Below are 16,307 nucleotides of genomic sequence, written 5' to 3' on the forward strand. Positions count from 1 at the left end.
ACCTCTGAAGGTGGGCTCTCTCTCCTCCTGTGGCCTGGTACCAGCCTATGGAATGAAGCGGAATGTTCCTCCTGCTTTAGAAACTCCACATATGCAGACACATCCCCCTGAAAACATGACACTGGTGGCTCACCAGTGCCGCCCATCCAGTGTCAGGGAACACGGAAGCTGCCCTGCATCTGGCGGCACCATGCGTACAGCGAACGCTCGGTAAATATTAGCTTGTGCATTATTATTATGATCACAGTTTAGCTGCGGGATCTGAGCTTTCCCAACACACAGGCCCCAGGGCTGTCTGGCTCGCAGACTCTTGTCTCTGTGGGGCCCTGCGTCATCCTCATCACCCGAGCACAATCAGCCCCTCGGCTAGGCTGGGACAGCAGCGCCCGCCCCTGGAAACACTCAGCCCCGAAGGCCTGGTACACAGCAGGCGCCCAAACAACACCTACACGCAGCTCAGCGAACCGCACAGCGGGCTCAGCCGCCTGCCCACACAGGCCGCCAGGCTGGAAACTGCAGACCCTACAGACGGAGGCGTTCTCAGCACCAGCCTCGGGGAGGGATTCGGGCCAGGACTGCCTACGGTCAGGGCCTCTTTGCAGAGAAAGAGCCTCTCTGTTGGCTCACATTTGTGTCTGGATGCTAAGTGGGGTCATGGGTGTGCCTGGAGGTGGGAGACCGTCAGGCCAGGGGCTTAGCTTAGCTCCCTCTGCCAAGGGGGTCACCCAGCCCCTCCTTTCTGAGCCGGGGGCTGGAGATCCGTGGGCTCCCCCCAGCACAGGGGGCGGCAGTGGTGCTGCTACCTCACTGGGATGGCCCACGCCTCCACACCCACGCTGGAGGCCCCACCAGACCCCCTGCCTGGCTCCCGGCCCCCTGTCCCCTCGGTTCTGTGCTCTGACATCACCTGCTCAGAGCGGCACCTCCACCTTGGCCTTGTCGCCCCATGTCATCCCCTGCCCCGACGTCCCGCCTCATCCCCACCACGTGGAACTCCACTGGATCCCACGAGGGCAGGGGTCTGTCCGTCTGCCCAGAACGGGCCGTCCCCCAGCAAGGGCTCTGGACGGTGCGGGATGGGGTGAGGCCACATGCCCCGGGGCCAGCACCACGCCCACCCCTGCAGACCCCCGAGCCCTCCCCAGCCTAGGCAGATGAGCCCCCACGTGCATCCCTGCATCCGGAAGACCGGCGGGGGCTGAGTTAGGAAACGTGCCGTTCATGCCGCCCCTCAAGCATTGCCCTGTCACCCAAAGTCTTCAGGTCACCGAGTCCCCCTCTGGCCCACAGTTCTTGGGCAGACGACCTTACCTGATCACTTCAGCCACCTGGCCGCACGCCTCTCCCCGTCCAGCCCTGGGGAGGTGAGGCAGGGGCTCCGCGAGCCCCCAAACCAGAGCGACTGTGCAATTCCAGATGTGAGGGTGTGCGGGTGCCTCTCCCTCCCGGCCCCATTCAGCCACGGGCACCGTTCATGTCCCACTGCGGCCACGAATCCCGCTCCATCTGTGCCCCCCCGTGAGCCACAGGCCGAGCCCTATCCCTCAGCATGGGCTCCAGCCCCGGCCCCCGGCCCACGCCAGCCAGCACAGCCATTCCCTACCTCTGGCGGATAGCTTCTTGGTGTTGATGATCTTGGCTGCATACTCATGGCCGGTGCAGAGCTTGACACAGCGTCGGACCACAGAGAAAGCCCCCCTGGGGGAGAAATGGGAAACAGAGGCAGGGAGCCCATTAATCCCCCAGTGAACACCCAGCACCCGGTCATGAGGCCCAGCCTCTGTGCGAGGAAGGGGCGCCCCTCCCCCAAACGACTCCCAGCCCACCCCGCCCAGTGCCAGCCCGGCAGGGGCCCCTTTCCCGGCAGCTGGCAGAGCCCAGCCAACCGGCACACCCAGCTCCTGCGAGACCCCCCACCTGGGCATCCTCATGTGCCAGCTGGACCGAGGGCCTCTGGGCAAGCGTCCTCCCTCACTCTATGCCCAGGCCTATGAGACCCAGCGAGTCCCCCCAGAGCAGTGAACCCTCGCCCAGCTCCAGACAGCGGAATAGGTTGGTGCAGCCTGCGGGGACTCGGTGAAGGTTCTGGAGGGAGGCAGAAGCATCGCATAATTAAGTTGCAAAGCTGGAGGCAAAGGCCCCCTCCCCCGGATCCTCCACCAACACTGCCCCAAGTTACAGCAGAGGCTGCAGAGTCCCATAGCAGAGGAGACATTTACACGCCCACAGCATTAGTGCTTCTGAGAGGAGAGGGGACCAGCCTGGAGAGCCAAGAGAAGGGAACCCAGGAGAGTGGGTGACCACTGCCAAGGCCATCGAGACATCCTGCATGTGGCCCCGAAACAGTGACCCTTGAGAGGAGGAAGGTTTGTAGGAGGCGGCACGGCAAGCCAGAGCCCAGAGAACAGGCCCGTGTGGGTCCAGGGCAGGCGTGGGGCACAGGCCAGAGGGAGCCTGGGGCCCATCAGAAGGTCCTCTGCGGTATTCAACCTGTCACCACCGTCGGTTTAATTTGATTTGAGATCATCTTCGAAGAACATTAGACACAGCACGTATGAGACACAGCTGGAACGGGAAATGTCTTGGGAAGGGTCCAGACCGGAGGCCGCCAGGGAGAGGTGGGCACAAAGGCCACAGGTGGTTGAGCACATGGGGCCAGGGGGGCTGGGGACACCCCTGACCGCATGCCCCTCCCCCGCCTTCCCTCCCCAGAGGCCCTGCAGGCACAGCCTCCCCCCGACCCCCTTCATACCGCCACCCCGGAGCCCTGCCGCCCACGCAGCCTGAGAAGCCCACCAGCTGCCCGAACCCGGACTCTGGGCCACAGGAAAGCAGCGTCTTAAACAGAGAACACTTTTTTGCTCTAATCCTGTTTGAGATTAAAACTTCATTAAGACAGACTATTCACTTCCTTGGAAAAAAAATAAATATTACACTAAATCTATTTGAACATTTTCTTAACGACCCAGGTCTTTATGATCCCTAGCTGTGCTCAGAGCTATATCTCTGCTTTTCCAAAATCAGCCAGGGAACTGGGCAGCGGCTGCCTCTGCGGGACGGGGAGCCGGGGGTCAGGCGGGGGGCACACAATTCACTCTACATCCTCTGTCCTGTGTGATTTTCTCACTATGTGCATGGGTTACGTTCTCAAAATATTATTATTTTTTTATTTTAAGAAAAAAACGTAAAGAAAGGATGACTTTTTTTGGACCGGTGAGACTAGCTTGGGAGAGAGCATGGTGAGGGGGAAAGGCCACAGGCTTCGAGCAGGTCTGGGTTCAAATCCTGCTCCGCACTGGGTTGCACCCTATGAGCCTCAGTTTCCCCATCCATCTAAGGAGCAGGAAAGGCTCTCAGAGCCACTGCGAGGGCTCAGCAAGGCTCCCACGTGGCTGTCTGCCCGAGGCTGCACTGGCCTCATCCTCACCAGCCCAGCCCCAGCCCACCCCTGGTCTTCGAATCCGCTTCCTGCCCAGGAGGGCGGAGGGTATCACACGTACAGGGCTGAGCCGCCACCCTTCGAGCTCTGGCCCCCAAAGGGCACGGACAACCAAGCTCTGGCTCACAAGCCTCCTTGGGATAGCGCTTCCTATGCCAGAATCCGACCCCACGATGCTGGAAGTTCCAAACAGCCAGAGGGCTGCTTTCAGCATAGTGGGCACCAGGCGAGGCACCAAGGGGCCCTAAGGTGAGCTCGTCCCTGGAGGGGGAAGGGACCCACACAGCCTGTCCACGGGCTGCTGTCCCGCCAGGGTAGGTACAGGACTAAGCGACAGGGAGCCGGGAATCCTCCCTGGCGCACGGCAGGATGCGCGTAAATAAAAGTGAACGAGAGCCGACAGCCAGATGGACGATCCTGGACAGGCTGCCCCACTGCCCCACATCTTCCAGTTCCGACCCTGCTCTCTCCTCCGTAGAAGGCTCTGGATTGGTGATGAGGGCAGCGCCAAGCGGGCAGGAGCCAGACGCTGGAGGAAACCAGCAAGGCGGCAGGCACAGCCCCCAGCATCCAGCAAGCGCTCAAAAATGGCGCTCACAGGTAGCCCTCAGGCTGGCACAGGGCCTGCTCTTGGACGCAGGCCTTCCTCTCCCGGAGTCCTGCCTGCCGGGTGCGGGGGAGGGCACCTCTGGAAGCCCCTCTGGGGTAGGGCTTCTCCTGCCCCTGCTGCCCGGCCTGAAGAGAAGTTCTAGAAAGAGCTGCCCGACCCCCGGGCCCGGCCACCCCACCCTGGTCTGCCACGGGGCACCTGCACTCCAATGCCCGTCAGCTATGAGGGGGAACCTGGGCCGGCCTGGGGTGAGGCTGGGCCGGAAGCAGGGAGGAGCAGCCGGGCCCCTGGGGAGCCCTCAGAGCTCAGTCTCCCAGCTGCAGACACGTGGAAGTCGCCAGGAAAGCTTGGCCAGGCGCCTGGGGAAGCTCACGAGTTAGAGGGTTCTCCGTGACTTAACTACCCGGAGGGAGAGTGCAGGGAAGAGGCTCTGCCCCCGATGACCACCGCCCCTCGGGCAGCCCCTCGGCTCCCCTCTTCCATCCTTGAAGCCAGCCTCTCGGTCACCACCATCCCCCAGTCTCCTCCCACCCCCACCCCCGGCATCCGCCCCCTTCCTGGCCGCTCTGCTAGATAGTCGAGGCCGATCACAGGGAAGCCCCCCAGAAGTGCCAGCGTGCCAAAAAGCATGTGCCGTGCGGGCCATGTGCTGGGGGCCCCCGACACCTTGAACATCACAGACAACAGTGAGGCCACTGTGACCACCTTCCCTCAGAACTCACAGCATCTGCCCCCCGGAAACTTACAGTCACTGAGACAACAACACAGACAAAGGGCCCGGGTCTGTATCCTAAGCACATCCCCACGGCCACCAGGCAAACTCCTTCGCATCCTTCAAGACTCAATTCAATACCTCCTCTCAGAAATCTTTCCCAGCTCCCACAGGAAGTCAGCTTGGTCTCCTCTGGACGCCAGATGCTGCTGCACGTGTCTCGGCTCACTTTGCCCACTTTATTATAATTATTCATCTGTCCGTTTCTGGCCCTACGCTGTGGCTCTCCACATGCAATCGGAGATGCTGGGGTCAGGCACAGTGTCCAGACTGTGATAAGAGAGTAAGGACTGACCTACAAGCACCACCAGTCGACTGTGGAGAGTGGAGATGCTGGACCTCAGCACGTGTCAGGCCAGCGGGACAAGAAGGGGCAGCCTTCTGGAAGGACAGGGAGAGCCCGGGATGGGGCAGACTGTGGACCGCAGGCCAGCAGGAGAGGGTCACCTCCCGAGGCTTCCCTGGATGAGTGGGGGACATCTGTGGAAGGGTGGGAGCGTCTGTAGGTGGGGGGATGTCTCCTACGGAGCGGAGGCCATGGGACCCCTGATCAAAGCAGGAGGCTCCCCACCGTACCCACAGATAGGCTGGGATGAAGATGCAGAAGCACAGACAAGACAGGGCGGACAGTGGACTGCATCCGGGTGGGCCCTGCCTGCGCTGTCCGGCACTCCGACCGTCCACGAACGGCGTGGCGGGTGGTGGCCGGCTGCAGGGTCAGGAAGGCCACCTGGAGCAAGGCCACCCAGCGCAGCTGGCGGGGGAGAGGCCAGGAAGTGGGGGTCTGGGTGCGGGTGAAGGTCAGGGAGGAGAGTGGGGAAGAGGGTGGGCCTGGTGGGGGCACCCCCTGAACCTCGAGGTCGCCACACGATGCCCGGTGTGGCACGTGCTGCTGCACTCGGGTTTAGAGTGGTCTGAATAACGTGTTCAGAGGAGGAGGCTCCCGGGCACCAAGCATGTCATGGGGCTTTTAAAAATCAGGTAAAGCTAATGAAAGGAAGAAAACACTCTTTCAGTCCTTGCTGGCTGGCGGATCAGAAAGCTCTCTCCTGTCTACTGTGGGACCACAACACCAGAGAGGCCGGCCAGAGAGAGGGGGAAGTTAACTCCAGAGCTGCCTGGGGTCTGGTCTGCTGCAGGTGGGCGCCCAGCACTGCTGTGGCCGCGTGGACCCACGGTGGCACTCGAGGGTCAGTCCCTCGCCAGCGAAAGGGGTGACTGGCTCCTGCACACCGGGCAGACGCAGTGAGCCAGCCAGTGGCTCCCCGTCCCCTTTACTCTCTCTTTGCTCCCTGTCCAACCTGGGGCCATGCCTCTGAGCTGCCCCCGTGCCCACCCACCCACCCGCCCGCTGCCACCTGGAACTTGCCCCTGACATTGATTACCTACAGCCCCCAAGGAGGCCCCCACTACGCCTGCTTTGGGGACCTGTCCCCTCCCTGCTCTGTTGGCCGAGCCCAGCTGCCCAGCCTGCCCTCTGCCCTCTGCCCGCTGAGCCGAGCTGGTGTTGGTGGGAGAGGCTGATGGGGCGGGAGGGTCCGGTCTCGCCCTGTCCCCGCGGTGGGGACTGCAGAAGAGAACGCGGAAGCGCTGACCGTGGATGCTGCTCTCGGGACCCTGCATCCTGGTCCTGGGGCTGCAGGGCTTCCGCACGAGCGTCACACGCAGCACGTGCAGAGGTCCTGGCACGGAGCGGGCGTCAGAATCGTGTAACCCGGGGAGCCCCTACCTCTGCTTCTCAGCGGCCGCTCCGCGCTTGCACTGCCGTCCCTCCCGGTAGACAATCCAGGGACGCGGCAGCTCCTCCCCACCGCCCCCATCCCTGGCTCCAGCCCTGCACCCGACTCCGGCTCTCTCCTCCCAGTCCCGGCCTCGCAGGCACCTGCCTGCCTGCCACCAGGGCTGCGAGCTGTTTGCACAGCCCAGCGGCAGACACACCCGGTGGCCAAACAACCCGGGAGATCCCGTCCACACTCTGCTAACTCAGATGCTCGGGAGCGGGAATTCCTGACAGCCAGCCAGAGCCAAGGGCCCACGGCTCAGACCCGTCCACAGCCCCAGAGCCAAGGGCCCGCGGCTCAGACCCGTCCACAGCCAGCCAGAGCCAAGGGCCCGCGGCTCAGACCCGTCCACAGCCCCAGAGCCAAGGGCCCACGGCTCAGACCCATCCACGGCCTTCTTAACCTTTAGAGCCAAAAGCAGCCAGGAGTCCTGAGGGAAAGAAAAGGACCAAAGCCTCGTTTATCTGTTTTGTAAAGGCTCCCACACAGGTTGAGTGCAGGGGTGCCCGCTCAGTGAAAACAGCCCTCCTGGCCCCCGACTCCCCAGGCAGATCCACACAAGAAGATCTTTCTGGAACAGGCGGAGCAGGTGGCAGAGGCACTTGGCTGGCCCAATAGTTTTATTTACCGCGTTAATTAACACATGGATGTTCTGAACCAGCCTGAGGCCGTGTACGTCCATTCTGCCCAGCCTGGGCCGCCCCAAGTGGGCTCGGCTGACGAGGGTCTGGGGCTCAGGGGCAGGGAGGGGGGCTAGCGGGGAGGACAGCCCAGCAGACACGCTCGCTCACCACACCAGGCCCTTTGCTTGCTTGGATTTGTGGATTTAAACTAAATCAAGCTGCTGCTTATTTGTGTGTTAGCAAAAATTTTTTTCTACCTTCGATTAAAATGACGGGGGAGGTGCCTTTATATTTTTAATCTGGACCTAAGCAATTTGGTAGAAAATAGGAACTTCTACATGAGGTTGTTGTGAGTTTTTTTTTTTTCCTGCTTATAATAACAATTTTAAAAACAGAATCCCTGCTCGCAGCAGAAAATGGAGTAAACAAGTGGTTCCAATAGAGCGAGTCGAAGCCGCCTCCATCTCTGTAACCCGTTGCTGGCGTCCCACGATGTTCTGATGTGTCTCCAGTGAGGTCTACACCACAGGAAGGCCTTCCTCTTCAACACTCAGGAGCCTCTTGCCGTTTCCATTCTGCTTTTCCCTCTCACCACTTTCCCACCCTGTGAACGACTCTTCCACGGCACGATCTGGCAGCTACATACTGCTTCACTGGTGGACGCCGTCCGGGGACACCAGGAGGGCGTGGGACCCTCCTCAGGCTCCCCGGCCTCGGGGTTAGAGCCGGTGAGGGGAGTGTGCTGGGGATCTGGGCAAGCACGTGCCACGCTGGGCAGGAGCATGAGGTCCCAGTACCAGAGCGATGTCCGGAGCGCAGGCCCATGAGGGGTGCCCAGCATCCGCCAACAGGACGGCACACAGAGCTCAGGGGACCGTGTCCCACTCCTGCCCAGGACCCAGAACGTCCTGGGTTCCACAACAGGGCCTGAGGTAGACAGACTAGAGACCGACACTGGACAACATTTAATCCCTGTGGTCTCTGCAGCATCCTGGCATGCCTTTTGTCCGCGCGTGAGTTCCTGCTTTGTGTTTGGCCTCTTATATTTAACATCACTTCACACGCAATTCCCACTCTCTGACCTAGATCGCATACTTGTCATCTTCACTGTAGAGAACGTTCCTTCCATGGGTAGCCGAGTGCTTCCTTGATTGGCAGGCATTTGGGGTATTTCCAATTTCCCTGCTTGTAAATGCCTGCCGTAAACATCTCGGTTATTTCTGTAGAGTTTATTTCCAAAGGCACAATCGCTGGGTGATTTACAACCACACCAGCGATGAAAACGCCAGCTCTTGCCACTTCCCCAAAGTCCGACCCTGGCCTTTCCAAGGTCCTTCCTTGGAATCCTGGCAGCTCCCCGGTCCCGACCTCTGAGCCTGGGCCAGAAATTCAAGTCATAAGTCATCCATGCTGTGCTAGGGTACTGGGGCCACCACAACACAGTACATGGGCTGAGCAGCTGAAACAACAGAGATTGTCCCACAGTTCTGGAGGCCAGAAGTCCAAGACCAACGTGCTGGCAGGATTGGTTCCTTCTGAGGCTATGAGGGAGACACTGTCCCAGGCCTCTCTCCAGCTTCTGGGGTTTTGCTGGTGATCCCTGGGGCTCCTTGGCTTGTAGAAGTATCACCCCCATCTCCGCCTTCATGTTCACATGGCATTCTCCCTGTGTCTCTACCCAAATTTCCCCTTTTCATAAGGACACAGTCCTACTGGACGAGGGCCCACCCTCCACCTCAGCTTAAGTAATTATGTCTACGACAACCTTATTTCTACATGAGGTCTCATTCTGAGGTATGGGGATTAGGAGTCAACATCTGAATTTTGAGGAGACATAATTCAAGCCATAGCACATGCTGACCCCCAACTCTGCCTTATGGAGTCTGCCACTGTGTGGACCAAACATTTCCCAAATGACCATCATCAAATATTAGCTCCACAGGATGTTCACAGATGTTAGGTACATCTGTGAAGGGGGGTTCTGTGGGCAAAAAGGGGGTTCTGTGGGCAAAAGGGGTTTAGAAACCAGTATGTTAAAATGTTTTCCTTCCTTCCTTCCTTCCCTCCTTCTTTCCTTCCTTTTTTACTGCAGGACTTCCCAGGGTCTTTAACATGGTCATCTGTACTGTGAATTTCCAACCAGTAAGTATAAGGTACAGGCTTTCCCTGACTTCTTTGACCGGAGAAATCTCTTTTTTTTTTTTTTGGTCTTCATTGTTTTACTTTTATTTTTTTTAACATCTCTATTGGAGTATAATTGCTTTACAATGGTGTGTTAGTTTCTGTTGTATAACAAACTGAATCAGCTATACATATACCTATATCCCCATATCTCCTCCCTCTTGCGTTTCCCTCCCACCCCTCTAGGTGGTCACAAAGCCCCGAGCTGATCTCCCTGTGCTATGCAGCTGCTTCCCACTAGCTATCTATTTTACATTTGGTAGTGTCTATATGTCCATGCCACTCTCTCACTTCGTCCCAGCTTCCCCTTCCCCCTCCCCGTGCCCTCAAGACCAGAGAAATCTTTACCCAAACAAGTCTCAACTGGGCCAAGAGCCGGGGGCAGGGAGGGCTTCTAGTCTAAGGCTCAACTCCGAGTGCATCCACCAACAAAGAAACAAATGGCCAGCGTGGGACAGAAATGCCACCTGAGGACACCCCCCCAAACACAAGAACAGCAGCGCTGCCCACGGAGTCTGTGGGTGCATCTCAGATGGAGGAAACCCCAGCGTGGCCCCCTCTTCTCCCTGCCTGCCCCTTGGAACAGGGCACCCAGGCCATGGCGGCCGCTCCTCCCATCGGAAGCCCCCTCCCCAACCACATGGGCATCAAGGTCCCCCCACTGCCCTCCTCCTAGACACCCTGGGGAGCAGGGCTTCATCTGGAAGAGCCAAGAAGGTCAGCTCAGAGAGCACGTTTTCTTCCATTTCTGACAATGCTGGGAGCAGGTGGAACGCTCCGTGAGCAGAGTGGGGAGCCGTGTCCTGACCACGTAAGGCTTACGACAAAAGGCACCCTACATCCTAATGAGATTTAGATATAAATGACCACAAAGGGTAATCCTTTCACATTTCTCATGCGTTCACGTCATCACTGTTACTTCATACAGTCACGTCAAGTTTGTGCGTCCTACACAGATGAGAATAGCCCGACTCTGACGCTTGTCCACGACACCATGTTGCTCTTAAACCTCTCGGGCCTCACACCCCACACGGTCACCCTCAGTACCGCCCAGATCCACCACCCCTCCCCGCCATAGCGGGGTCGCCTGAGTCCCCGTTCCACCGGGTACAGACATCCTTGAGAAGCCTCCTGGGGGGCTCAAGGCAGCAAAGCCAACAGGAACAAGAGGGTGGGCACCAGCCCAGGGGACACAGTGGGATGTGAAGGAAGTGGGACTCACTGGGATTACTGAGTGTGTACAGAGTTATTGTTTGGGGTGGTGAAAAAGTTCTGAAAATGGGTAGTGGTGACGGTTACACAACACTGTGAATATACCTGACGGCACTAAACTCTACATTTAACAATGGTTAAAATGGTCAATTTTATGTTATGTATATTTTACCACAATGAAAAAAAAGTCAAAGGATGCAGAAAGATATACCATATTGATCTCAGACAGAGCAGACTTGAGCAAGGAAGGTTACCAGGGCCAAAGAGGGATTTCACATCATGATAAGGGGGTCATTTCTCTAAGACATAACAATCCTTAGCATGTATACCCCCAGCAGCAGAATGACAAACTACATGAGGCAAAACTGAAAGACCTGTAAGGAAAAGTAGGTGAATCCACTAGTACACTTGGAAACTCCAGCACCCCTCTATCAGAAATGCACAGACCCAGCAGGCAGAAATTTGGGAAGGACACAGTGGAACTGAAAAGCACCATCTATCAACTGGATGTAATTAACATCTAGAGATGACTTCATCCAACAACAGCAGAACACACATTCTTCTCAAGCTCACGTGAACTTTCACTAAGATAGAGCACATTCTGGGCCATAAAACACCCTTAACAAATTTATAAGAAAAGAAATAATACAAAGTATGCTCTCAGATCACAATGGAATTAAATTGGAAATGGAAAACGAACAGATAGCTGGAAAACCCCAAAATACATGGGGATTAAACAACATACTTCCAAATAACACAAGAGTCAAAGAAGAAATCTCAACAGCATCACCTCTTGGGTAAGGAGGCTAATGATAGAGGGATATGAATCAGGGAAAAGGTCAGTGGGTCAAGTTTACCTTCTTGTCCTGGGTTTTTAGGTGCAGGGGTGTTTCACATTATTTTTTAAATGGAAAATCTTCTACGTGTAATATTTTACAATTTACAAACATTTAAAAATAAAAACTATGGAATAAATTACACAGTAAAATAAAAAAGAAGAAATCTCAAAAGAAAATTTTAAACATTTTAACAAAATGAAAATGAAAATAAAACTTATCAAAATTGTGGAATGCAGTAAAAAAAAAGTGCTTAGAAAAAAATTATACCATTGAATGCATATATTAGGAAAGAAGATTTTAAAATCAATAATCTAAGTTTCCACCTTAGGCGACTAGAAATAAGAAGAGCAAATTAAGTCAAAGTAACCAGAAGAAAAGACATAATAAAAGTTAGAGCAGAAATAAATGACATTGAAAACAGGAAATCAACAGAGAAAAATCAATGAAACCAAAAGCTGTTCTTTGAAAAGATCCATAAAGTTGACAAGCCTTTAGCCAGGCCAAGATAACAAGAGAGAGGACACAAACATCAGAAATGAAAGAGGGGCCATCACTACTGATCCCTTGGAAATTAAAAGGATAATAAAGAAATACTATGAACAACTCTATGTCCACAAACTTGATGAAACCTAGATGAAATGGACCAATTCCTTGAAAGACACAATTTGCCAAAACTCTCACAAGAAGAAATAGACCAGAACAACAAATACTGTATTATATCGTTTATGTGTGGAATCTAAAAAATAAAACAAACAAATGAATATAACAAAACACAGATTCACAGATATAGAGAACAAGCTAGTGGTTACCAGTGGGGAGAAGGAAGGGGGAGGGGCAAGATAAGGGTAGGGGATAACAAACTACTGTTTATAAAATGGATAAGTTACAAGGATATACTGTACAGCACAGGGAATACAGGGAATACAGCCAATATTTTATAAGAACTTTAAATGGAGTATAATCTGTAAAAATTCTGAATCACTATATTATACACCTAGAACTAATATAATATTGGAAATTAACTGTACCTCAATTTTAAAAAGTAAAACAAAAATAAAATAGACAATTTGAATAGACCTATACCTATTAAAGAAGTTGAATCAATAACATTACAAGAAAACTACAGATCAGTATTTCTCACGAACATAGATGCAAAAACCCTCAACAAAATATTAGCAAATTGAATCCACCAATGTATAAATAGAATTATACGCCATGACCAAGTAGGATTTATCCCAGTTGTGCAAGCCTGGCTGGTTCAACATTTGAAAACCAATTAATGTAATGTATCACATCAACTGACTTAAAAAGAAAATCACATGATCATATTAATAGATGCAGAAAAAGCATTTGACAAAATCCAACACCCATTCATAATAAGAACTCTCAGCAAACTAGGAATAGAGGGGAACTTTCTCAACTTGATAAAGAGCATTGTATTAGTCAACTCAGGCTGATAACAAAATATTATAGACCGGGTGGCTTAAACAAGAGAAATTTATTTATTTTCTCATAGTTCTGGAGATTGGAAGTCCAAGATCAAGGTCCGGCAGGGTTTGGTTTCTTATGTGAGCTCTCATCTCTTGACTTGTAGGTGGCCACCATCTTGCTGTGTGCTAACCTGGCCTTTCTTCAGTGCGTACGTATGGAGAAAAAGCAAAGTGTCTGGTGTCTCTTCCTATAAGGACACTAATCCTATCAGATCAGGGCCCCACCGTTATGACCTCTTTTAACCTTAATTACCTCCTAAATAACCAATCTCTAAATACAGTCACATGGGGGGGGTAGGGCTTCAACCTATGAATTTGGGGGGGCATACAATTCAGTCCGCAGCAAGCATTTACAAAAAACCTACAACTAACATCATATTTTTGGTGAGAAAGTAGGTGCTTTTCCTCTAAGTTCAGAAACAAGGCAAGAATGTCCCTTCTCACCACTCTTTTTCAACATCATACTGGAAGTCTCAGCTAATGCAGTAAGACAAGAAAAGGAAATAAAAGGTATACAGACTGGAAAGGAAAATATAAAACTGTCTTTCTTCCCAGATGATATGATCATCTATGCAGAAAATCCCCAAAGAATTGACCAAAAAACTCCTGGAACTAATAAATGATTATAGCAAGGTTGAAGGACACAAGATTAATATACAAAAGTCAATTTCTTTTCTATATATCAGCAATGAGCGAGTGGAATTTGAAAGTAAAAACACAATACTATTTACATTAGCACCAAAAAATGAAACACTTAGGTATAAATCAACAAAATATGTACAAGGTCTATACTGATGAATGAAATCAAAGAACTAAATAAATGGAGAGATATCCCATGCATGAATAGGAAGACTCGATATTGTCACAATATCTGTTCTTTCCAAGTTGATCTATACATTCAATGTAATCCTAATCAGAATCCCAGCAAGATATTTTACGGCTATGGACAAACTGATTCTAAAGTTTATACGGAGAGGCAAAAATTGCTTCTCGGCCTTTTGGCTAAGATCAAGTGTAGCAGACAGAGAGGCAAAAGACCCATAATGGCCAACACAATATTGTTGAGAAGAAGAAAGTTAGAGGATTGACACTACCCGACTTCAAGACTATAAAGCTACGGTAATCAAGACGGTGTGGTTTGGTAAAAGAATAGACAACAGATCAATGGAACAGAATAGACAGCCCAGAAATAGGCCCACACAAATAGTCAACCAATTTTTGACAAAGGAATAAAGGCAATTCAAGGAAGAAAAGATTGTCTTTTCAAAAAATGGTGCTTGCTATGGACTGAACGTTTGTGTCCATGCCCACCCCCGGCCCCCCACCACCAAATTCATATGTTGAAATCCTAACCCCAATTGGACAGTATTAACAGGTGAGGGCTTTGGGAGGTGATTAGGTCATGAGAGCAGAGCCCTCATTAACAAGACTAATGCTTTATAAAAAAGACCCCAGATAAATCTTTCCATCCCTTCTGCCATGTGAGGACACAGGGGAAAGATGACCATCTAGGAAGCAGGTCTCACCAGACCCTGAATCTGCCAGAGCCATGATCTTGGACTTGAAGTTCCTAGAACTGTGAGAAATAAATATTTGTTGTTTATAAGCCACCCCGTTTATGGTATTTTGGCTATAGCAGCCTGAACAGTCTAAGACAGTACTGGAACTACTGGACATGCAGATGCCAAAAAATGAATCTAGACACAGACCTTACACCTTCCACAAAAATTAACTCAGAATGGATCATAGGCCCAAATGTAAGATGCAAAACTATAAAAGTCCTAGAAGGTATCACAGGAGAAAATTTAGGTGACCTTGGGTTTGGCAATGACTTTTTCAGATACAACACCAAAAGCATGATCCATGAAAGAAAGAATTGATAAGCTGGGCTTCATTCGAATAAAAAACTTCTGCTCTGTGAAAGATGGGGTAAGCAAATGAGAAGACAGGCCACAGATGGGAGAAAATATTTGCAAAACACATATCTGATTAAGGACTTGTATCCAAAACATACAAAGAACTCTTAAAATGCAACAATAATAAAAAGCACAACCAAACAACCTGATTAAAAATAGGCCAAAGACCTTAACAGACACCTCACCACGGAAGGTATACAGATGGCAAATAATCATATGACAAGATGCTCCTTATCATATGTCATCAAATCCAAATTAAAACAACGAGAGGGCTTTCCTGGTGGCGCAGTGGTTGAGAATCTGCCTGCCAATGCAGGGGACACGGGTTCGAGTCCTGGTCTGGGAAGATCCCACATGCTGCGGAGCAACTGGGCCCGTGAGCCACAACTACTGAGCCTGCGCGTCTGGAGCCTGTGCTCCGCAACAAGAGAGGCCGCGAGAATGAGAGGCCCGCGCACCGCGATGAAGAGTGGCCCCCGCTTGCCACAACTAGAGAAAGCCCTCGCACAGAAACGAAGACCCAACACGCCATAAATAAATAAATAAATAATTCTTTAAAAAACAAAAAAAACAAAAAAAAAAACAACGAGATACCACCGCAAACCTATTGGAATGGACAAAATCCAGAACACAGACACCACCACGTGCTGGTGAGGATGTGGAGCAACGGGAACTCTCACTCACTGCTGGTGGGAATGCAACATGGTGCAGCTGCTTTGGGAGACAGTTTGGCAGTTTCTAACAATACTAAACATACTCTTACCATACGATCCAGCCATCATGCTCCCTGGTATTTACCCAACGGAGTTGAAAATTTATGTCCATACAAAAGCTTGCACACAAATGGTTAGAGTAGGTGTATTCATAATCGCCAGAACTTAAAAGCAACCAAGACATCCTTCAGTAGACTGAATGGATAAATAAGCTGTGGAAACTCCAGACAAGGGAATATTATTCAGCACTAAAAAGAAATGAGCTATCAAGTCACAAAAAGACATGAAGGGAACTTAAATGCATGGTACTAAGTGAAAGAAGCCAATCTGAAAAGGCTACACACTGTATGATTCACAACTACATGACATTCGGGAAAAGGCAAAATTATAGAAACAGTAAAAAGTGGTTGTCTGGGGCTCTGGAGGATGGGAGGGGATGAATAGAGGCGCACAGAGGATCTGAAATACTGTAATGATGGATGCATGACATTATATCTTTGTCAATCATGTAGAACTGTGCAACACAGAGTGAACCCTATGGAAACTATGGGCTTCAGTTAATATTAATGTAGGAATGTTGGTCATCAATTGTAACAAGTGTATCACGTCTGAATGCAAGTGAGATGGTTACAGGAAAGGGAACTGGGGCCTGGCTGTGAGGTAAATATGGAAACTCTCTACTTTCCATCCAATATTTCTGTAAACATAAAACTGCTCTAAAAAATAAAGTC

At 51.8% G+C, this 16,307-nt stretch overlaps 1 protein-coding gene across 15 annotated transcripts in view; it reads right to left on the bottom strand.

Annotated features, from left to right (window-relative positions):
* Nucleotides 1-16,307, bottom strand: part of CAMK2B (calcium/calmodulin dependent protein kinase II beta) — a 95,636-nt gene that overhangs the window by 58,938 nt on the left and 20,391 nt on the right. For all 15 annotated transcript variants that reach the window (XM_059934237.1, XM_059934244.1, XM_059934243.1 and 12 more), the window contains exon 3: nucleotides 1,604-1,698. In XM_059934237.1, coding sequence (XP_059790220.1) covers nucleotides 1,604-1,698 — 95 coding nt within the window. The remainder of the gene's footprint in view (nucleotides 1-1,603; nucleotides 1,699-16,307) is intronic.

Source organism: Balaenoptera ricei, chromosome 9 (assembly GCF_028023285.1).
Source record: "Balaenoptera ricei isolate mBalRic1 chromosome 9, mBalRic1.hap2, whole genome shotgun sequence".
Classification (NCBI taxonomy): domain Eukaryota; kingdom Metazoa; phylum Chordata; class Mammalia; order Artiodactyla; family Balaenopteridae; genus Balaenoptera; species Balaenoptera ricei.